This window comes from Ammodytes marinus (assembly GCF_949987685.1).
Source record: "Ammodytes marinus genome assembly, chromosome: 15".
NCBI lineage: Eukaryota > Metazoa > Chordata > Actinopteri > Uranoscopiformes > Ammodytidae > Ammodytes > Ammodytes marinus.
This window is the reverse complement of record NC_137219.1, coordinates 14,533,424-14,556,111: the sequence shown is the minus strand read 5'-3', so window position 1 is coordinate 14,556,111 and position 22,688 is coordinate 14,533,424. Positions and strand designations below refer to the sequence as shown.

At 40.1% G+C, this 22,688-nt stretch overlaps 2 protein-coding genes across 2 annotated transcripts in view; one reads left to right on the top strand and one right to left on the bottom strand.

Moving 5' to 3' along the window:
* Positions 1-222: 222 nt before the first annotated feature.
* LOC307261795 (putative E3 ubiquitin-protein ligase UBR7) lies at positions 223-5,380 on the bottom strand. Its single transcript, XM_080042417.1, has 11 exons — positions 5,268-5,380; positions 4,663-4,802; positions 4,476-4,536; positions 4,271-4,366; positions 4,088-4,144; positions 3,856-3,961; positions 3,569-3,744; positions 2,461-2,655; positions 2,164-2,320; positions 1,076-1,137; positions 223-892 (listed from the first exon to the last, which is right to left on the bottom strand). The coding sequence occupies exons 1-11, from the start codon at positions 5,313-5,315 to the stop codon at positions 818-820; spliced, it is 1,173 nt and encodes a 390-aa protein (XP_079898543.1). The 5' UTR covers positions 5,316-5,380; the 3' UTR covers positions 223-817.
* An 8,116-nt stretch (positions 5,381-13,496) lies between these two features.
* itpk1b (inositol-tetrakisphosphate 1-kinase b) overlaps positions 13,497-22,688 on the top strand; it is a 28,148-nt gene continuing 18,956 nt past the window's right edge. Inside the window, exons 1-3 of the mRNA XM_080041771.1 lie at positions 13,497-13,696; positions 14,192-14,345; positions 18,141-18,165. Coding sequence (XP_079897897.1) covers positions 14,251-14,345; positions 18,141-18,165 — 120 coding nt within the window. The 5' untranslated portion in view covers positions 13,497-13,696; positions 14,192-14,250. The remainder of the gene's footprint in view (positions 13,697-14,191; positions 14,346-18,140; positions 18,166-22,688) is intronic.

Sequence of the window (22,688 nt, the reverse complement as noted above, 5' to 3'; positions counted from 1 at the left end):
CACCTTTTTTTTTTTAAATTGAACCATCTGAAATGTGTGATTGCTTGTGTTGAATTATAACGGGTACATTGTACTTGTATGGTATCATAGAAAACATGTTTGTAGATCGATATTCAGTTGCATTTAGTTTCACTGAATCTATTTTTCTACTGTCACCTCAAAAAGGTGCATAACAGTGGGCAACTTGGGCATCCTCAAAATAAACTGGTTTGATATTATGAAATTAATTTGATCTCAATTGGGTTTTGTGCTCTAGAAACTTGTCATGACTTTATTTGAGACATTAATTCACATTAAACAGACATTTCTTCACATTTCTTTTACAGTTTTGTCTTCACCGTTCACCACCAGAAAATCTCTAAACAGATTTAAACACACTGACATTTTGCTTAGTCAAAATCAAACACTAGACAAATTCTCAGACGCAGCAGCAGCATCATGGTCATGTTAAGTCCTTTCATGACATTAACAAAGGCAATTTAATGTTTTTAAAACATACAGTTCTGAAATATTGTATTTTGTACATATGTCAAGTACAATTTCAGCTTCAAAGTTAAGGCATTATTGCAAATTAAATTTTAAAAGTGGACATTAAACTACCCCCAAAACTCACAATCCTTCTCCTTTAGATGTCATACTTAACAATAACTGAATTTCAATAATACTGTAAACTGTTCAAGCATTAGGATTTCCATTGGTTGCAGCATGAAGCCCTTTATTCAACAGAAAAAAGGTAATCTTCAGATATTCACATTCATTCTCAAAGCACCATATAATCCAGGCATACTATGGCGGTTCAGCCTCCTATTTACTAGTTTCATGGACTTGTTCTCCGTCTCTTTTTGGCCCGCAGCTCCTCAAATAACTCATGTACGGCTTCCACTGTGACCTCCTGATAAGAGAGAGGGAGGGAAAGGTTAAGGTTTGGGGTTTTGATTAAAAGGGGGAAAAAATTATCAAACAGGATTCCCGTCATTCTTTGTCATGTAAATAAATGAAACCAACATTGCCTGTGAGTAGATCAGTAATAATTCCAACTGTCCAGACTAGATTTAAATTAAGATATTCATCTCACCTTTCCTTCAGCAGCATACTGGTCAAAAAATTCAGTGATGGATGTTGTCAGCTCATTGTAACCTGAGGGGAAGTACACACAATTAATTAGTCTCAATTAGGGTTGCAAAGGGGTGGAAAGTTTCCGGTAAATTACCGGAAACTTTCCATGGGAACTTTCGCTCAGGAATTTTGGGAATATTCGATTTTTGGGAATTGACTTGAAATTGTGGGAAATTTAATGGACAATCATATTCAAACTTAAAGGTGCAGTGTGTAATATGACATCATCAAGAAAGTTCTACAAAGTTCTAGAATGCAACACTCCCAGGTAACCCCACCCCTTTCGAATAATAACAGAAGCTACAGTGGCCTTCAAGGACAAGAAGAATTCTAAATTTTAAACAATGCACCTGATGACATTCCAACTATGACACTTTCAAGATGGCGGCACAAGGCCTTGGTCCAAAATATGCAGAAATATGGACATATATGAGACCCTTTCTAAGGGGGAAAATACTAATTCAAAAAAATTGTTTCAGCCATTATGCACTAAATTAAATATACTTATGGATATTATAATTACTTTCTACAAAATCTGCTAGGAAATAAAACCCAAAATTCTACACACTGCAGGTTTAAATGTAGTTCAAATGTTCAAATGTGTGTCTTCAAAAGTCTTGTGCTCTGGGCTTAATGTAGCCTCAATGCTCCAGGGTTCTAGAAATCATCTGTGCATGTGATGGAGGAATGCACAGTGCATGTAGGGGGCGTGGCCTCAATACCCCTGCAGTAAGCAGTGTGCTGTGTGCATGTGATTGAGGAAAAGCACATATTCTCAAGTGTGAAAGCATGAAAGCTGGTTTATTTAGTCAAGAATATGCTAAATATACATTTCCCCCGACTATATTTAAAATCACTGTTAAGGTCAAACCTTAAATTTGTTAAATTTTTGGTTTATTCCCGTTAATTCCCATTAATTCCCAAAATTCCCGTTAATTCCCTTGGAAAGTTTCCAACTTTGAAAATTCCCGGAATTTTGCAACCCTAGTCTCAATCAATGGCCGCTCCCATACATTTCAGTTAAAATTATCACAACTACACACTCACCGTAGATGACCTCAAGCTGATGCGCACGGCTCAAGGAGTTTGTCAATGCCATGAGAGGGTGCTGCCCGAACGGCTCTTCCATGCCTTTGTTCTCGTAGGCCAGAATGGTGTCGGTCTGATCCATAAGAAATTGTACTTCGGCAGACACATAGGCTCTCTGTTCCCCGATGCAAACACAGGTGAGAATCATTCATTACAAAAGTATTTTTAAGTAAGTACTTCATTGACACTTAACATGAACAAGACTTGCATAGAGAGGGGTTAGTTTAATAATCTGAGTTAGTATTTGTGGTTTACCTTGCAGCTTGTGCATGTGCAGAGCTCGGAGCGCCAACTGTAAGGCCAAAACACAGCTCCCTGTCTCAGCCTCTCCGGCCCCTGGGCCTGCAGCCTCTTCAGCTTGCACCCCTGACTCTTGGCCGTCGCCTGTGCGGTGCTGTCTGTCAGTTCATCGTGGGTCCGTTTGCAACGGGAACTCCTGTTTGACTCTTCCTGTGACACAAACAGTGACAGGGGATGGAGTGAGTTATTGTGTTTAAACCAGGTGGCAGAGGGAGCGGATGATAAAACAACAAGGGCTTTGTAAAAATATCTCGGCAGACAGCACTGCAGACTCATCAGTCTTGAGGCGAGCGACGCGATGAGATGATTGGGCGATGAAAAGCACCAGTTTACAGTAAAGCTGTCCTATGAAGCCTGGCCAAAGCCGTCTACAGAGCAGCAGAGGCAGTGTCTCATGGGTCATTTCTCCTCTAATTACCCAGAGGAGAGGAAAGCACGCTAACAGGAGCTGGCGCCTGCTCTATAATCTGCTCATTACACTCTAGCGCCATCTGGTGGCAACAAAGAATCATCTGCAAAATGAGCCGGAGTTACAAAGCAGGCTTAATTATATTACAGGGGCCATATTACAGAAACTTCCTAACTCACAAATCTCAGGCGTTTTACCAATAAATACCAAACATTCCTGAAAACAAATAATTTTTTAATAGCTTGTAAAAGACAATTACATTAACCTGGGATAAGAGAATGTTTTTCCTAATAGTCTAAACACTAATGCTTTTATTTAACCATGTTTTAATTAACCATGTTCATAGTATGAGTAAATACTAACCAAAACCAAACCAATTACATAATGACGCTTCATAATAATTAAAAACTATTTTAAGTATATGGTGTTAAATTATCATTGCACAGTATTTTTAACTCACGATCAACTCTCTGATCATACGAGTGTCTTAAGTTGTCCGATGAAGTGGATGTAACATAAGTCAGCACCAGTCCCCGATAAGGAGTCGGAGTAGGTTACATTGTTTCCTTTAACTCCCCACTATCGGTTTTAGCTTTGCATGTGGGAAAACCCTTTATGCAAACATAGTAACGGAGGCACAGTAACATTTCTCACCTCCTGTGTTGTGCACTCAGCACTGTTGGATGAGTTGTCATCCCTACTTAGATAGGGCTCTGAGGCTTCCAATTGCTCTGTTACTTCTTTTTCTTCCGTTACTGCTACTTCTTGTTCCGCTCCTTCCTCGACATCAACCTCCAGTACTGCGTCTTCGATGTCGACCACTGGTGTTACTAAAGCAGAGAGACGGGTAGATAAAATGACTCTGTATTTTACTGTTAAATGTTTGCAAAGTAAGACATATGGGGTTTTCTTTTTACAAGCCACTCGGCATAATTAGTTACCTGCAAAGTGGCCAGCATACGTCCACAGGAAAGGTGCCTTGTCCATGCAGGTCTCGCATACCATCTCTTGCAGCTCCTCAGGTTCCACTACAGCGCAGCCCAGGTGCTGTCACAAACAAACAAAAATGACCACATAATGAGAAGATGAATTCTTGTGCCGAGAAAATGTAAAATTAGAATGAAACAAGTGCTCAGAAAAAATCGTGATTATGAAACCATGACTTATGCTTACCATGCTGTGAAACCAGTCCTCACAGATGACACACTGAATCATCTCGTCTTCGTTGGCCTAATGGGTGATGTTTTCAAAAGCACTTAGTGAAGTGACAGATGACAGACATAACACAAACAGCAGATTTCATTCAAATCCTGGGAATTAACATGGGAGCTCAGCGATCAACTAAAATGAGAGTACCTGTTCATCTGTGTCTGGGTACGGCCGGTCACACGAGCAGTAGCAGCCATTGTAGTTGTGATTGTAGAGATTTTTTATGTTTTTCTCATCTTTGGCCTGTGAACACAAGAGATGCAATAAATTCAGAAAAATCTGGGCCCGCATACCAGGCATGCTGGGTGGGACAGATTTCATTTGAAATGGTATTGAAAACCAAAGGACTCACAGGAATAAGTTGGCATTGGAATTCACCAAACTTGCTATTTCCACAATCACAGCGAAAATCTCTGCAACGGAAAAATAGAAAGATGAGTCAATTATGGAAAGGACTTGAGACGATAAAGCAAAGTGTTAGATTACAAAATTAATTAACAGTTTACTTTCCGACACGCACAAAACCTTGAATGAAATACCTTTTGGTATACAGCTCAAAGATATCATGTCCATCGTGGCATTTATTGGCGCAGGCCAGACAAACTCCTGCAGGCTCAGAGTCCGCACCACTGGGAGTACAGGTGTTGCAGGCAAACAGAGCTTGTCTCTTCACATAGCCCTGTAATAATATACACAGACAGGAGGTATAAATATATAGCAGTGCATGTATATTACTGATGACATGACCCCTGTAAATAATGGACAGACATGTCTAACTCCTTTCAGACACATATTTCAGTTTAACCACCAAATAACATAGTTACAAGGAGTTAGTGCATTTGGGTCTTCATTAGTTAGACAGGTTAGATACTGAAATACTGCAGAGATAAGCTACCAAGAAAAAATGTATCATCATTCATCATAGTCTCACTATAGGCCAAAAAGTTAAAGAACTACAAACCCCATATTTTCAAGATAGTATGATAACAAAAACAAACAAAAATACTACCAGCTTGCTTGAGAGACGAATTCACAATGAGCACATAGTCACAAAACCTAAAACTGCAGTACTTGTGTTTGCACAAAAGCACACAGTGAGTTAAAGGCGATGGCCGCAGGTACGCGCAGCAGATGATTTTCTTACCCGGGAATAGGAGCAGTTATCTGGGTCGCTTCCAGCCAGCACACACATAGCCGCCTCCAGCTCCTCCTGGCTGGCTAGCACATCGCCAATCTCCACGTTGTCTTTGTTCTCTGCCATTCTGGTGAAAGGAATTAAAGGTCGGGACACAGAGACAAAGGCACAGGCATAAGCACAGCAAGTCTGAGGGTCTGTCTTGCTGTAGTTTGGTCTGGCTTTGCGAGACTAGTCTGAGACGCACAACAACAGTAGTGTTGACATAGGCCTGGCCTACGACTGTTCCGGGCGGGAGTTTGGGCCGACTAGACCACGCGGAGGAAGTGACGTAATTTACTGGTTAACAACTTGGGTTTCTTTCATGGACATGTTAGTCCAGGCATTATATAACCTGACCTCTCAAAAATTGCAACAGAAACCATTCCAACTGTTTTTGACTTATGCATATGTAATAAATAACATACTAAAAGTCTTAAGGAATCCAAGTGGTGGAAAGTTATTTTCTAAGGGGTTTCTTAACCATACCTTTATGTCAATTTTCGAATTCCTAAAGTACTGTTTTATGGTAGAGGGGATATGTGCAAAATTGTTAACCTTTTCAGAAAAGCTTGAAACTTGGTACACTTATACAGTTTGGGGCTCTGAACATTTTCAGATATTAAGCCACTGCAAAATCGAATCATGGTTGCCATGGCGACCATTTTACTTTCCGCCATAGCCTAATTATGCATTTTTCATCATAACTCCTGAACCAAACATAATACCACATAACTAGTGATGTCTAACCCTATGTTTTCATGGTCAGGGATTTCTATGATACCACATACAACATCAGAAACAGTTAAGGTTGGGCGCCCTTAGCTCAGTTGGTAGGGCGTCCCCCCCTGGCCGGGCCCAGCAGCAGATCCGGGTTCGATTCCCGCCCGCGGTCGTACTCTGCACGTCACTCCCCTCTCTGCCCCATTTCACCTCTGTCTCTCTGCACTATCAATAAAGCATAACAATGCCCAAAAAACAAAAAAAAAACAGTTAAGGCCAATAGTTAAGGGTGAATCCAATGTTTTTCCGAAAATATAAGCCCAGAATCCAAAAACATCGCTGTGACTTTACAATTGGGGCCTATGTTGCATAAACACTGTGTATCGAGTTTTAATTGTGTTCTCTAACAAAGACATAGGCTTAAATGTATGTAAAATACTATAACAATATAAAAAAAACACAAATATTTGTGAATGCTAAACTGGCACACATTAACATAAATTGTTGCACTGATAAACATACATTTTAATATGAAAGTATTTTGGTGCACAGAAGAACTACTAATCCAAAGTGCAGCCAGAGCAGTACTAATGCAATGTGAAAGGGGTAAATCAATGCATACCATGACTATGAATTGCCCTCTGACCCCCTCTGGAGTGTGGTAACTTGAGAGAGGATATGTGAAAAGACATATTTCAATGTAGCCTTTTGTAATTGACTAATAAAAAAACTCAACTTAGTATTCAGATCAACTTTTACGTTTATTTAATATTTGTATGAAGCATTGGAGCAAGTTTTCTCAAACATAGTCTGGTTTTCCTCATCATCTTCCTCATCATCATCTCCAACCTGAGATGATTTTGCACCCCCAGATCCTTTGCAGGTACCACATGCAACAGAGCACTCAATGCCATGCTTCTTGCATTTATGCACTTTCAGTTGTTACAGTCTGTCTTGCATGTGCATCAGATGACCCATAAGAGTATATGTGGAGGTGTTGGTGGGACAGTTTTGATATGGACAAGCACCCCACAATCCCTATTTGTGAGGAGGAGTTTGTTTATCTATTGTTCCCTTCCATTGTTGGACGCTGACTGTGATACTTTGCTCCTGCTGATGTAGGTGGCGGACCCAGTAGCTATACTATACATGAGAAGGTTATAGAGGCCAGCTTCTCACAAAAGGGCTTAAAACGAACTGGTTTCTAATTTCATTTTCACAATTTTCACAGTTCATACTTAACATGGATCCCAGTTCCTGTGAACCTTTTGCAGCAATTATGTGTCGCTTGAAAAGTAGGTGAAGATCCACCTGCACTGCTTCACAATCGATCTTCACTGAGGATCTTTGTACTGATGGTGATCACCCGACCCCTCTTCTTGAATGTGTTCTCAGCAGTAGTTTGTCCATCCATGCTAACCAAAATGGTGTTTCTGATGGCTTTTGCCATAGAAAGGTGCGAGACACTGCACAAGCTTGGATCCAAGCAGTAATTGTGTCTTTCTAATATTTTTTTTCTACATTAGATTTGGAGAGACATAGTTAACATGGGGCAAAGAGGGGAAGACATGCAGAGAACTTAACCAGGCTGGATTTGAACCCGGGTCCTCTGCGGCATAACCCCCTGTAATTGTGTCTTTCTTGGAGATAGTTCGGAACTGTGTGCGTTGTTAACTTCAGCACAAACTGGCATGGAGTGAAACCATGTCAGATGTTGCAGCCATGTCATACCTTGCAATCTTGTGATGCCACCACTGGTTTTCATACTGTCATTAGAACCTGCTCAAGATCCATAGACATGCCAGCCCATAGGCGATCACTCCACATGGAATCCCCCTACAGATCTCTGGTTAATATCTGGATGGTGCTAATGGACCTTGCACATCCTCTGCACACAGGCCTGCCCACAGAATTGGCTGGGCCCCTGAAAACCTGTTTGTAGACTCAGGAAAATTACAGAGTAACTAGCCTGTCCTGTTTATAAGAATGTAGAAGAACTACAAAAGGTACCCAACCTGTTTTTTCATGGGGTCCAAATACTTTTCACAACCACACCCAGACACAAGTAGCAGGTAGGCCTAGATGTGTTTTCCGTGAGCAGGAACGACTCAGGAAATATAATCCACACAAAACTGTTTAATATCAAAACCCAATCTTGTCACCATTTGGCACACAAAGGGTTTATAGGATGGATTATGGTTGAAACAGTTGCACTCCGCTGTGCTCAATCTGAAACATTTTGAACATTTCTGATTTTCTACTGCTTTTTAAATGGCCTTAAGCGGAGCCGCAGCTCTGTGTAAACACCCGACTTTGAATAGATATTGAATAGTTTGCAATGTGGCGAGGCTATGAAAGCTGTTTGTGTTGCTTAAGATATCGGCACTAGCAACGCACGTGGACATGTTTTTTTCTTTCTCATTTCCTGTAAGCGTTGGATCTCATGACGTTTTTCAAGTTAATTCAAAGAGTTCTTCATACTTGAGGATTGGTATCTGGGCTGGGCCCCTGAAGACCTCCAGTCAATGCCCCCCCCCCCCCTTACCCATGCTTTACTCGTATCAATGTGTGTGAGTGCGCTCATCCCTCAATAAACACATACATGTATTTGTAGAGAGAATAACTATCTTATCAACCAGGGATTTGCAGGGACAGTTGAGGGAGCAAGGGCTTATTATTTTACAATAGTAGCACGTACATTTCTGACTTAGCCCAGCATACCTACCAATTTATTTTGAATACCCACTCACACAATTGTTTAACAGATCAGCAGATCTCTACAAAATAATCAGTTCACACAGAGACATTGTTCTTCTTTAGTATCCACTAAAGCGATCTAAAAGTTTTTTCACAATTTGCACGTTTTCTATGCTACTAGTTTCTGGTATAAGATACATTTACACTAATTGACTGCACCAAATATTGCACTCTTTTGTATTTCTGCACATGACAATAAATCATTTGAAATATTTTGGTGGTATTGTTGAAATAAATAACGCTTAAAAATTAACATCAACAACAAATTCTTCACACAAAAAAGAAAAAAAGGCGGTTTTCTTCATGAATAACCAAACCAACCTACCCTTCAAAACTATAAAGTTGGCCTATTTTTGGTTGCAACATTTAGGTTTAGTTCATTCTGCTCTCATCACTGCAAAATTACTGAAAACATTACTGATATCATTACAAAAAAGTTCTTAATCTTTGAACACAAATCTGTTCCTTCAGTTATTTCCAACTTCTTTGTGCCTTGTATCTTTCTTTTCATTAAGAACTTTTTAAGGTCTATTTTTATTTTTAGAAACAATACAGAACGCAGGATCTTGGTGGTTACAATGATTAAAACAGGATGATGCTGCTTGTCAGCTTCATTGTGGTATCACTCGGCTGGTTGGTCAATTGGCCAGGTTTCTGAAAAACTGGTCAGACCTGGCTGGCCGTGTCAACCTGAAGACTTATGTCAAAGCCTTTAGAAGTTATAGTCCCCAAAGGGAAATTCTTTTTCACAAAAATTTACTTTATGGGAAGAGATAATTTAAACCTGTTTGTAGACTCAGGACGATGACAGAGTAACTAGCCTGTGCTGTTTATGAGAATGTAGAAGAACTACAAAAGGTACCCAACCTGTTTTTTCATGGGGTCCAAATACTTTTCACAACCACACCCAGACACAAGTAGCTTTTCTACTGCTTTTTAAATGGCCTTAAGCGGAGCCGCGGCTCTGTGTAAACACCCAACTTTGAATAGATATTGACATAAATATCTAAAAATCTAAAAATAAAGGTTATCTAGGTAGGTTCTTGGCTTCCAATCAGGCAGAATCAGGCAATTAAGGACTCTTTCAATGCAAATCCAATCCTAGCATCTTCCCTGTCATAATGTGCACAACGGCTGCATAGAAAATCATTATCACTTCCTCTTCCCAGCATCAACCATAACATGCCCAATGGACCCCAACAACTAATATCAGTGTGGAAGCCCCCAAGTCACTAACCTCTGGCTCAGCTGCTTTCATAAGAAAATGCCTTCCACCAGTGGTTGATAAAATTTGATGATTGGGGTGGAATTGTGGCAGTGGGCATGTTCACATAGGAACTTACATGCGGAGTAGATGCATGTAGGGTCACTACGTCTCATATCAACCAATGGGGTAAACACAAAGGATGTTTTCCCCAGGTGATTGCCATGCTGTGCAAATTGCATCATATAGACCATGCTGGCCTTTGTGAGACAAACAGGATGGCAGTTTTCCATATGAGTTCCAGGTCTGCTGTCGGGTCATATGGTTCTGATCTCTCTCTCTAACTAATAAAGGTAACAATTACCCAAAAATAACTTGACATTGTTATCTTGAAAACGTTTAATACATTTATGGCAAGAAAGTTAAATCAAATTAATATTATGACTTCATAGTTAATCATTTATTTGCACATGCATTGTACCATATCTCTTGTTAAACAAAGTTGTCGGTTGATATGGACAGTAATGAACGATTTGTGTGGATATCAGAAAAGAATGTAGCCTATGTATAAATTTAAAAAAAATAACATTGGATTAACCCTTAACTATTGACCTTAACTGTTTCTGATGTTGTGTGGTATCATAGTAATCCCTGACCATGAAAACATAGGGTTAGACATCACTAGTTATGTGGTATTATGTTTGGTTCAGGAGTTATGATGAAAAATGCATAATTAGGCTATGGCGGAAAGTAAAATGGTCTCCATGGCAACCATGATTCAATTTTGCAATGGCTTAATATCTGAAAATGTTCAGAGCCCCAAACTGTATAAGTGTACGAAGTTTCAAGCTTTTCTGAAAAGGTTAACAATTTTGCACATATCCCCTCTACCATAAAACAGTACTTTAGGAAGCCGAAAATGTACATAAAGGTATGGTTAAGAAACCCCTTAGAAAATAACTTTCCACCACTTGGATTCCTTAAGACTTTTAGTATGTTATTAATTACATATTCATGAGTCAAAAACAGTTGAAATGGTTTCTGTTGCAATTTTTGAGAGGTCCACCCATATTTTCTCACAAAATGCCTGTACTATGTCCATGGTTAACCCAAGCCACCTGCTGCTATTTAAAAATAATTTATAAAAGCTATGGTTTCCATATATTTATTTTATTGACTTTACTTTCAAATACCATCTCAAACAAGGTATTATTTCTTTATACAAGTATAAGTTGTAATTCATGTTTATTATCAATGACTATTACACGGCGTTAATAAATGTTGTGATCTTATTGGCCAATCACGGCATTTTTAATTCAGCGTTGCTATGGGTAACAGAGTGTTGCTACGGAAATTATTTTGATGTATCACTTCCTGTCATAGGCTATCAATCCAATCCGCTGATAGACGTCTTCTCAATGGAATGCTGCCAAAGTTCTTGTTTGTTTTTTTCTTTTTATTCGTAACCCAAAGGGATCTAGACCGCACCAGACAATTTATGAACCATTAACATAGCGGTGTGTTATATGAACCATTATCGGGAAGTGGTAGACCTATCAAGCCAGTGCTACCCAGGAATGCATTTTTTTCCTGGCATGATTTTAGTTCACATTGCAAAATAGAAAAATGCCAGAGCATGTTATTCAAAACTGTACTTGCATGCAGATTGATTGACTGAGTGGTCTGTTGATGAGTCGTTAACAACAGGCCCAGGCTATTCATTAAACCTACGCCTGTTGATAATGTTAAGACTCATCAGTCAAGTAGGGCCTATAGCCCACTATAAGTCAATCAACTGTTAATCGTTTTTTATTTGTAAAAAAAATAGGCTAGCCTATATAAACTAAAATATTCTCACAAAAGAAAATAATTGCTCTGCAATTCACCTTTTTGTAGGTGAATTGCAATCAATATTTTCAATAGCCTAAGGTAAAATCCAAACATGTTTTACACACAAGGATAATAGAAAGAGGCCATTAAACGTTATGAAGTTTGAGGATGTGATCTATAGCATACATAGCCTACCTGTCCTGGTGGTAGCCTATCAGGAAAAGAGCTTGAAACCGGTTGTCTGACCATACGTCCAGCCACTTGAACAGATTCGGTGCTTTTTGTGTATTTTTGAAATATTTCCTTTTTTGTTTTGTTTTGTTCTTTTAAAAATGTCATGGTAATTCATTCAAATATTTTCAATGCTGTTTATGTCAGGAGTTCCATTGACTCAGTCAGAAATAGGCTACTAAATAAATAGGCCTAGGCCATAGCCTAATCATAAAATAATATACAAGGCCTACTTGAATAACCGAAATGTAGCCTATACATAGCCTAAGTTGATACGCTAGTTACATTCAGTATGGCTAAATAGGCTACCCATAAACTATTGTTCCAGAAATATATTTTTCTAAATAGGCCTATAGGCTTATATTTTACATAGGCTACACATTACATTACAGTAGCCCTACATAGCTTGCATTTCACATATTTCGTTGCTGGCTGGCGTGTGCTTCGTTTTTGCTGCACATTTGGGGCATGCGTGTTGTATGGATTTACAATGGATGGCGCCACTGGGACATTTTTCTCTGTAATTGCGCCCATTGAAATTACCGGTTTATTCTGTACTTATTGCGGTGATGAAGACAGCAGACCATTGATTGAGGTCGGGTGTTGTCATTATGCAAGCTGCAATAGGCCTACAGATGCTAGATCAGTTCATTTAGCAAAACTGCAGTTGGATTGCACGGACATTTTGTCTTCAATTTAGTTGATTCTTGCACTATACCATAAAGCCAGGACACACCGGTCCGACACCAGTACAGACTGAACTTCTCTGACCGCATCCCGTTTAGACTGCCTGTCGGAAATATCGTTGAACCTCTATGAACAGCTCAAACAGTTTGTAGATGTGCAGGGGGAAAGATTAACGTAAATTAAATTAATAGTTGTCGCGCGCGCGAGAGAAAGAGAGTAGGCTACATTTTAACTTTTCTGGGCGCCTATATTCGGAGTCTCGACCTTGTGTTTTTCTTTGTACGTAAAGTAGAAACTTGTCATACAACAAACAAACTAAACAGGATATAATAAATTAGCCTACCCAATAAATTGAATATAGATTCATTGTAATAATTAGGCTAGCACTTTTTCAGCTTTAATGCTATAGCCTATGTTTGCTACCTCCAGTCTCTCCAATGTGAAGGGTTTCTGCTTTTCTGGTTAATTTGAAAGTGAACACGTTTGAATTTGAGACCAAACAAACAAACATCCGGGACGCTATAATAGCCTAATGGGCATTTCGTTATTGTCTGACATTTCAAATTCGACGAACTTGTTTTTTTTAAAGATCATTTGCATGTTAATCGATACTGAAAACTTGTGTTTTTTTAAAGATCATTTGCATGTTAATCGATACTGAAAAGGCGCAAGAACCACGTGAAGTCAGGACGGACTGTGATTCGACAGTCGGGAGGGATATTTTCCGAGGGGCTCCTGAAGGCAGCACCAGTCTCCTGGATCCTGGGTGTGTGCAGTCAGTTCAACCTGGAGACTGAGAGAGTAAACACCAGGAACATCTCAACGTGAGTCCAGCTGTGCCTGTCACCTGTCACCTTGCTTTAAAAACTACTCCTTCTCCAGCTGACGGACCGATAATGGAAAACTGCCCGAGCTAGTTTTTAAGGAGGACACACATTCACGGGGGGAACTTTGCTAAAATTTACAGGTTAGTAAATGCTAGCTCACCACAGCCCCTCTCGTTGACGTACTTTAGGCAGTTGCTTAATCTTTCAGCTAACTAGCCGCTTGCTTGCCACTGTTAATTAGCGAAGTCGTTTAATATTTGGAAGTGGTATGAGCATGTAAAGTCTTTTAACGCCGGACAGCCTTGTAAGCAAGCTAGCTTACGTTTCCTGATTGCATGCCATCGGTTAGCTGTGCAGTTTGCCACTACCAAGCTAGCCAGCTAACGCCAGCAGTTGAGGTTAGCAGCACACAGTCACCCCTGGTGGTGCGCTGATGCTCAACCGATATGCACTGTAATATTACGCTGACAAACTAAATAATGTCAAAAATAAAGAGGTAGTTCAGCCTTCCACGAGGTGAACTAAACGGTAGAAAGCGCTACTTCTTGCTGTGTTTGAGTAACAAGTCCCAAACCGATTCGTGAACTTGAGTATCCCTCCTAAACCGTGTGTTTCCTGTGTTTCACCGGGTCCAGGTTGAGCCTTCAGTCACACCTTGTACCTCCCAGAAAGAAGGGACCGGAGCACAGTGAAGATGCAGACCTTCCTGAAAGGCCGGAGAGTGGGCTACTGGCTCAGCGAGAAGAAGATGAAGAAGCTGAATTTTCAGGCCTTTGCTGATTTGTGCAGGTACGTGGATACATCATTACCAATCCGTGTCACAGTGTGAATTAAGAGCTGTGCTGATGCTTCACTTCCTCCTAATGACTCGCTGGCAAATGAGACTGATTGTCATCGCTTGGCTCTTTTGCAGTCTTCTCATCTGAACTTTCTCTTTCACACCTCCACACAGCATCTGTAATGTCCTATACTTATTTCTGCTCGGCATTTTAGGTTTCACTGAAAGCATGCCTGAGAGGTTCTGCTTCTTTTCTCTCTGCTGTATTGCTTAGGGAAGGTGACACAGGCAAACGTTAAGTGTAGTGAGTTTTGTTCGTCTAGTGTTGACTGTGCTCGTTGAGACATGGTCAGAAAATGTGCGTGGGTAGGACAGTTAAAAGTGGCCTTAGGTGAATGTGTAACAGGACAAGCAGCTCAAACAGGTGCCACAGCTCCATTAACTAAGTTAATCTATATGTGTGTGGGTGGATTGAAATAATGCATATCTGGCTTGTTATCATATATGAGCCAGAATGGATAGCCAGTGACTATTACTGCATTCTTATTGATTGTTATTTAAACAGTGTGAAATCACATTGACAAGTTTTGGCTATTTTGTGTGTAGTTGTGAGATGTTGAAAACTGACTTATGTAGCCCAGACGCATAGTCATAATAAAACAACTTCTTTCAGAGGGGGATTTATTCTTTAGAAACGATTTGTTTTGGTTCTCCAGCCTTGAGAGGGACAGCTATGCGAGTGTTGTATGCATGTTATCTTCTTTTAGCGTAGCTAAGCTTATCCATCTCCAACTGAGTAAATTGTTATATAAGGTGTTATTAAGTAGGGCACAGATTTCCTCAGCAGACATGAGTTGGTACGGTAAACTGGATTGGAGACTTGCTCCAAGGTAGGGCAGCAGCAGCCCTATCGTCTCGTCTTGCACAATGCTTAGCTCCCTGCCTGTGCCGTATGAAGGCTGCAATTATTCAAACAATGACAGGAGGTAACAGTGAGAGTAAATGGAAAAAAAGCTGAAATGCATACTGACAAAACACGAGCAGTAGGTCAGATGTGTTGTCGGTGTGCATTATTTATTTATTTATTTATTTATTTTTCCAAGAAGGTTGTTTTTTATCAACAAGCAACCTGGTTGAGCCAGCACAGATTACGACACAGTAATCCACAAAACATTTTTAATCTCTTCATAAACTCCTAACACCCCCACACAGTCTGCCTGCTTCATCCTGCCATCCGCTGGAATGAGGGCTGTTTATAATGAAGGGTGGGGGCAAAGTGTTAACAAGTAGTTTGTAACAGAAGATAAAGTGGCATTCATGGCTTTTAAACAAGACGACAACAAATGAATACCAATACTGTATATCTAAGTGGATGACTGCTTTGCCCCAGTCACTGAAACTTGTCGTCTTGTTCTCCTTTTCATATCATGTAACGAGTTAGAAAGCAACTGTCCCTGTTTAACAGGAAGGAAAAGATGGAACTCAGATAACCTTCTTATGTGTCACTCCTGTTTACACATTGCTTTTTAAAGGGCATTTGTCCATCGAGGTGACACAACTCACCAAGGCTGTGTCATTTGTTAAAATGTCTTTGAACCTGCAGTTGAGCTTTAGTGCCAAATAGTTAACCCAATTGTTAGACCTCAAGTCAGAAAAACAGTTGTATTTATAAATGATTGGTTGCATTGGCCATATGGCACTCTTTGAATTTAATTTCTTGCACCTTCATTTTTATTTTACAGATTTGTGAAGTTTTTTCACATGCCAGGTGGTATTAGAATTTATCACAGATACACCTAATATTTCACCTTACATACTGTGCCATTATTATACTCCTCATTATGTGTCATGCAGCTGACCCAGTTGGTGCTTCAGTATGGAGTCTGCCCTGTCTCATGCAGCTGGTCCTGATGGTTTCCTGCTGGTCAGAGCCACTTGGGTTTATGTTTTTGTCCCGTAAGCTTGCACAGTAATTTTGAAAGGCTTCGTCTTATACGCATATGCCTAATGGAAAAATGGTATGTCCTTGTGAACAGCCAGCCAGAGAGTCATTGGATAATGTAAAAATATTGTCAATTCGTCCTCTCAAGGCAAGGCCACTGCACCCTAGGACAACAAGTCTGATGAGATTACTGCTACACCCACTGTTTGCTTGCATGCAATCTTTCAGCCAAAGAATACAATTGAGTTCAGGGATTTAGAAGACTGTGTGACTATTTTCACTTTAAAATCTATTAACATGTAAATAACAGTTTGCATTGATTTAAGCAGAGAAAACCGCCCAAACAGCTCAAGCTGCCTCACCTGTTTGGTTTACTAAAACTGTGGTTGCACAACATCCATTAGACCACTGCATCATGTATTCATTGTGTCCTAAAGAAAAACGTCCTAGTTTCTTGTGGTGATTGTCAGCCACACCTTAAACAATAGTCACACTCCTGCTTTCATTTTTGCCTAAACTACTACACCTACTCAAACACATGGCAAATTCATCATGGTGTACCATAAATACATTTTATTGATATTGAATTCTATATTCAAGATGGAGTGTAATAAATGTCATCCTTCTGCTTCTCTGGTCATCTCATTCGTTCGGCTGGCTGTGTATCAGCGAGCAGACAATCTCCATATCTGAGTTGGGACGAAACTAAAGGCCCCATTCACACCACATGAAACACACCAGCTGCAGTATTAAATATCCACATTGTTGTGAAGCAGTGAATGGCTGCACGGCTGTTACCATGGGGCTGTAATCTCAAAAACAACTGGGCTAGAGTTGGCCATTCAGGATTTATTGTTATACTGAATCCCTTTGGCTTATTTGTGACATTTCAGAAGCTTTTTTTTTTTTTTTTTAGGAAGTTTTTGAATCATTTTGGGAAGGTTTTAAATAAGAGGTTTAAACATATAGTGGGGCTGGGCAGCCTCTGTGTCTCTTGACAGACTTCTAGAAAAAGTCATCTCACACAGTCGTTCTGCATAGTAGAATATTTTCAAGCTCTGTGATGGGATGTTTGTATTTTGCATCTTACTTTACTGTCCTGCTATCAAACAGATTACCAAATAATTCCAGTTAATTTTTCATTTATTTTTTACATCCTGGCTCGCTCACGTCTGTTACTGTTCATATTGTTGTAGACCTCCTGTTGCCTCTTTATGTACTAATTTTATGAAAATTGTGTTTTTAAGAATAAAACAAACGCTATTAAAAAATTGAATTTAAAATTAAATAATTACTGCTAGGTTAAGGTATAGACTTTTAGCAATCATGTGCGTATGTGCACATGCAGCAACTTGTTTTAATTAAATGTTTTTTTTTCTAATTATTTGTCAGTTATTACACAACATTTTACATTATGATTATAGTTGAAGATATTACATTATCGATTTTTTTATTGCATGTTTAGGAAATAATTTCACTATTGTGTACTATACCTTCAGTGAGTTTCTGTTCAATTCCCCTTATGAAGAGGAACCTTCACATTGAGAGGAAAGAGCTCCATTAAGGCAACTGATGCTAAAACATGTTTTACACATTTACTCACATGAAAGTGGAAAATAAATAGGATTGTGTTTTCTTGTTACTTTTGTTTTGTGTTGGATTTCTTCTTTTCTAGTCTAAGTTTATTCAAGTCTTATCTTGGGCCTTTTCACCCACATTCCTGAGACACAGACAGTCTCACCTACGTATGGCATACATAAACAAAATATCTTCTAGCTTTCGATGCATGGCAATGTGTATTTCTGACTGATCATCATGATTATTTATCGTTAAATGTATTCATTTACTTTTCTCTTTTTTTCAGGAAAAGAGGGATAGAAGTTGTTCAGGTAAGGATTTTTTTATTACAATAAAACAAAATTGACCAGTCATTTACTGTTTTTTTGTTGGGAAATCTTAAAGCTGGGGTATGTGATTTCTGATTGGTCAAAATTAACATGCTGTACACTTTGACCATGCTGTACACTTTGACCAATCATAGCGAGGCTTCGATTCTCTGTTCTTATTGGCTGTTGGGACTTGGGACTGTCCATTCACTTTGGCACGACTTTGTTGGTGTAGAGCGTGTCAGGGAGGGACCAAAGAGAACAAGTGGAGCGGTTGAGGTATTTGGATTTGAATCTCTATCCCAACTGCCATTTTCTCAACAAATCCGCCACCCCAGCTTTATGTTTATATTCCTGTTGAGACATTATTTCATTCAAGCCAACTGCTCCACTTGTATTTTTCAGATGTGTGCTGTAAAGTACTGTGAATGTCCTCCCCCCTACATACCTGGTGTAGTTGCTTTACATTCCTGCTATTTTCAGTCTGTAAGCATCATCAGTCAAAGTTGACCATACCAGAGCATGTTCATCGCTAAGCTGTGATGCAACTCTTCTCACCAGGATATTTCAACACCTGCCCGCAACTCTGTAAACATTGTTGTACGTCAGAGGAATCTCACAATGGCTACTCATTCTGTGAGTGTGTTTTGTGTGATTACAACAATCATAAGATTGCCAGTTTCATAGTATCTGAAATCAGACACCTTTACCAAGAGCAACTTTTTTTTTTACATTTTAAAATGGCATACACGTGACTTGAGCAGATGCAGCTTTTTGCTTTAAAGAAAAACAATGGTCTATCTTCAGTAATCACTTAACTCTAAGCTTAGCCTAGTTGTGCTCAGGTAAATACAGACCACTGGGAATGTAAAGGTTGCTGTCATTAATGGATATTGCACAGTACACTACATTGAGTAAGTGAACACAGCAGCATAGTAACAGTTGTAACTAAGCCCTGTAGACTCAGTGCTGAAAAGTACTTGTCAGTTAAAGTGGTGCAGTTCAGGAGAAAACCTCCCTGCCCTTTTCTCTCCGCCTCTGACTCAGTTTTTCTTCTTAAATAAGTTCTCTTGTCGTCTTGGGGGTTCTCTTTTTTTTCTCCCTTGCTTTGAGGTTATTTTTTTTCCTCTTGCTGTGCGGACTATATCAGCACACCCAGTATAAGCCTTGTCCTGGGAATGGTCCCAAAGTAAGCAGGGCTTTGTTTCCCACTCTGCATTCAGACCCTCCTGGGAGTCAGCGGATCCTCACAGACTCTTAGTTAGGGGCACCCAGCAGCCCTCTGGCCTTCCCTGTTTCTCTTTTTCCAGGATTTACCTGTTGTCCCTCAAACAAATCATCATGAACTCTTTTTTATGCTTAGCTGGGTTTTGGCTGCCACTGCACAAAGCTCCATGTATTCAGACACCCGGAGTTTTCGTTTCAGTTTTCTTTTTTTCTTTTGTTATGTTTAACTTGCGTTGTTGACTCGGCTGCCTGAGATGCACCCAATGCCAGTCAGTGCCTGTACTAGAATGGCCGCATCACAAGCCAAGATAATGGTAGCCATTGTAATGCTTTGGCCTTGTTGTACAACGCTGTGTTCTCATTGCAGTAGCGAATTCTGAGCCTAGCAATTCTTAGACCTCCCCGAAGACTGTCAAAGTTGTAATCGAGTATGCAATTTCTAATGCTGTGTTGTTCTATATATTCTATCATGTATGTGTTGTCCTTAAGGCCCAGTTCTTAATTGACTGGCCATCTGTAACGACAGTGGTCATACGTTACACAGCAAATATTAGGCCCTAAAAATTGTCTGGCACTATACCATTGCTTCAAAATGGAAACTGTGTATCATTGCAGATGAAGTATTCTGCTTGAGTGTTGTTTATGTTTTATTCATTTTTGTTTTTCAAGCTTTACGAGTAGGTGGGAGTACATTTAACATCCTCCAGAAGGCTGGAGTAGAAAATGGCTTGAGATTTATCTCTTGCAGCCAATTTAATCACCTAACCTTGTCCCTGTGGCCTGACAGACTGATTATAACCTCTCAACCTTGGGTATCCAAGGAGAAATTAATCTTTGGCTTTTTCTGTCAGAATAAACAATAAATTCACTTTGTTTACAGCCTTATATCAAGCTAATTCACCTATTTGTTTTCCGATCTGTTGGATTAATAGCTGTTTACAATAACTGAAACTATAACTCTGCTGATAGTCCATCAATGCTCCAAGTAATGTTTTTAAGCAAAAACCTTTAGCCTTAGTTTTAGCTCCTCAAATGTGAGTTTTTCAAATTGTCAATCATTTCAGCCTCACACTCTACTAAATCTAACCTATAAGCAATATACATGGTATCAGCCAAAAATTGGTTGGATCCTCCAGAGGGTCGGCAGTGGTGACGACGTCACCCTGTGTGAACAGATTTTTGCTAAATCTGGCCGCCCCAGGGAGTTAGTACATTTTATATTTCCATTTCTAGTGTGGGAAAAGCATCAACATGTATACCCATCAGGACTGACAGAACTGAAAAACGGAAAAGGGCATTTCTCTTTTACTTTACACATTTACATGTTTGTTGCTCTTTTAGTCTCAAGTATCTTTGCTCACTCTTTTTTTTCATAGTAAGCTCACCTTGTCTCTACTTTTCACCCCTCTATCCTTCCTTGGTGATTTTGCACCTGCTCATCAATACTGACTCCTGAGCCCTGAGCTCATGATAGCCATCCTCCCGCTCTTTACATTAGCCTGTCTGTATCACAGAGCCAATGAGGTTAACTCACCAGGCACGGCTTTGACGAAGCCTCGTTTGAGTAGGCTGTTCAGTGAACGTTATTGACTTACTGCTTTTATTATATGGTAAGTTAATTTTCGACATGCTGCTGTATCTCACCTACTTATTGAATTTGTGGAAGCTGATGTTAAAGAGATGTTATTTATTGATCCTCTGATGATGCACGACCCAAAGAAATCTGATCGGTGACTGGTATTTTCAACGTGCTTATAGACATAAGCTAAGATGAAGCAGCAAATTGTAAATATACAGAACGATCCATCACATAGGTGTGCAGGTCACACTGCAACAAAGCCAATGTTTTGCAATAAGTCTGTCATTAGATATTTGACCAAGATGAACTCCACAGTGACTCCTTTATCTCCTCAGGTATAAAGTCTCTTTACTTCTGGAAAAAAATCGTTTTCATCCCCCATGACTTGCATTTATTATTTATATTTTTACATAATTATTAATAATTTCTTAAACAAAATATGCATTAATGTACTCATTGATGAACGCAGAAAGGCTGCTGCCTCCAAAGATTGCGTTGCACAACAGAGTCATCAGTGAGGACTCCAGGGAGGCTGAGTGAGGAGTTGGGGCCATTAGCCTAATGAGCTCCCATTTTGATCCTCCATATGGTTTTTGGTGAGGGATTCACCTTCACGTTGATCCCTTCTCATGTTCAGCCTTTCATGTGAAGCGTGTCCGACAGACACAGTTGATCTCAGACACGTATGTTTCTCGTGCACTAGGGTTTCATTTGCAGTGCGTGGCATTCACAATATAAATCATTCATCACATGTCTGTCTGCACTCTGCACACAGTCTCTCTCTCTCTCTGGGCCTGCCTGACAACAAAGGGAATGCCAGGTGAGATTTGATCCAGCTGAGGGCAACTAGAAAGAGACATCTAAAGGAAGAAACCTTTCCATGGAAACCTCACCATGCACAGACAAATATCCGCTCCATACAATCATCCCTACAGTTTGTGTTCACCTTATTTAGACACAATAGTGTTGAAAACTGTAGCTTACGTCTAAGCAGTGCACTGTTTTCTGAAAATCATCCGGGTTGTTTTCCCCCTGGGTTTTGCTTGGGCCCACTGGAGCCGCATCAAAGTTGAAAGTACATTGGCCCTGACCCACACTCTCCCTCCAGGATCCAGCGTGTTTTTTATTCTGTCCGTCATTATGGCTCACTGCTAGCACTCACTCCCAGAGGGACTTTTCAAAAGACGTCAGCTGACATTTCTGCTTTTAGCATTTAGCAGGACATCAGTGACATTTTCTACTTGTTTTTTTGGATGAGCTCTAAAGCGGTGCCGTGCTGACTACGCACAGGAAAACGAGAGCTTCATCCTCGGCGATGTGTCTTTGCCAGTGGGTTTTGACCCCTCCGATGTAGAGTCCTGTTTTTGTGGAGGGGCCAGGCTGTGGATGGGCCCTCTGTGTTGTGTAAGCAAGAGATTAAAAGCCATGCCTCAGTGGAGTTCAGACACAATTCCCTTCCACCCGTCACATTGACAGTGCTAGCTAGACAGAAAACGAGGCCGACGCTTACGTTTTTACCGCGCTGCTGTATCTCCCACCACTGTTAAAGTCCTGTCACCACTGCTGCCCATAGCATCCAGGATTATAAACCCACAGTAGTACATTTATCCGCAGGTGACCACACAGTTTATGAGGGTTGACTGACCAAAAGAGGACAACTAAGGTCATGGCAGCCTGTTCGACTATCATATGCTCTCACCTCCCTGTCACATGATTCCTG

What these genes read in the sequence shown, in the direction of transcription:
- LOC307261795 (XM_080042417.1), bottom strand. Translation starts at nt 5,315, where the DNA reads ATGTGTGTGCTGGCTGGAAGCGACCCAGATAACTGCTCCTATTCCCGG. An exon ending in ACCCAGACACAGATGAACAG is followed by an intron (nt 4,145 to 4,270) that starts GTACTCTCATTT and finishes ATCACCCATTAG; the next exon opens with GCCAACGAAGACGAGATGAT. An exon ending in CTGAGTGCACAACACAGGAG is followed by an intron (nt 2,656 to 3,568) that starts GTGAGAAATGTT and finishes TTTGTGTCACAG; the next exon opens with GAAGAGTCAAACAGGAGTTC.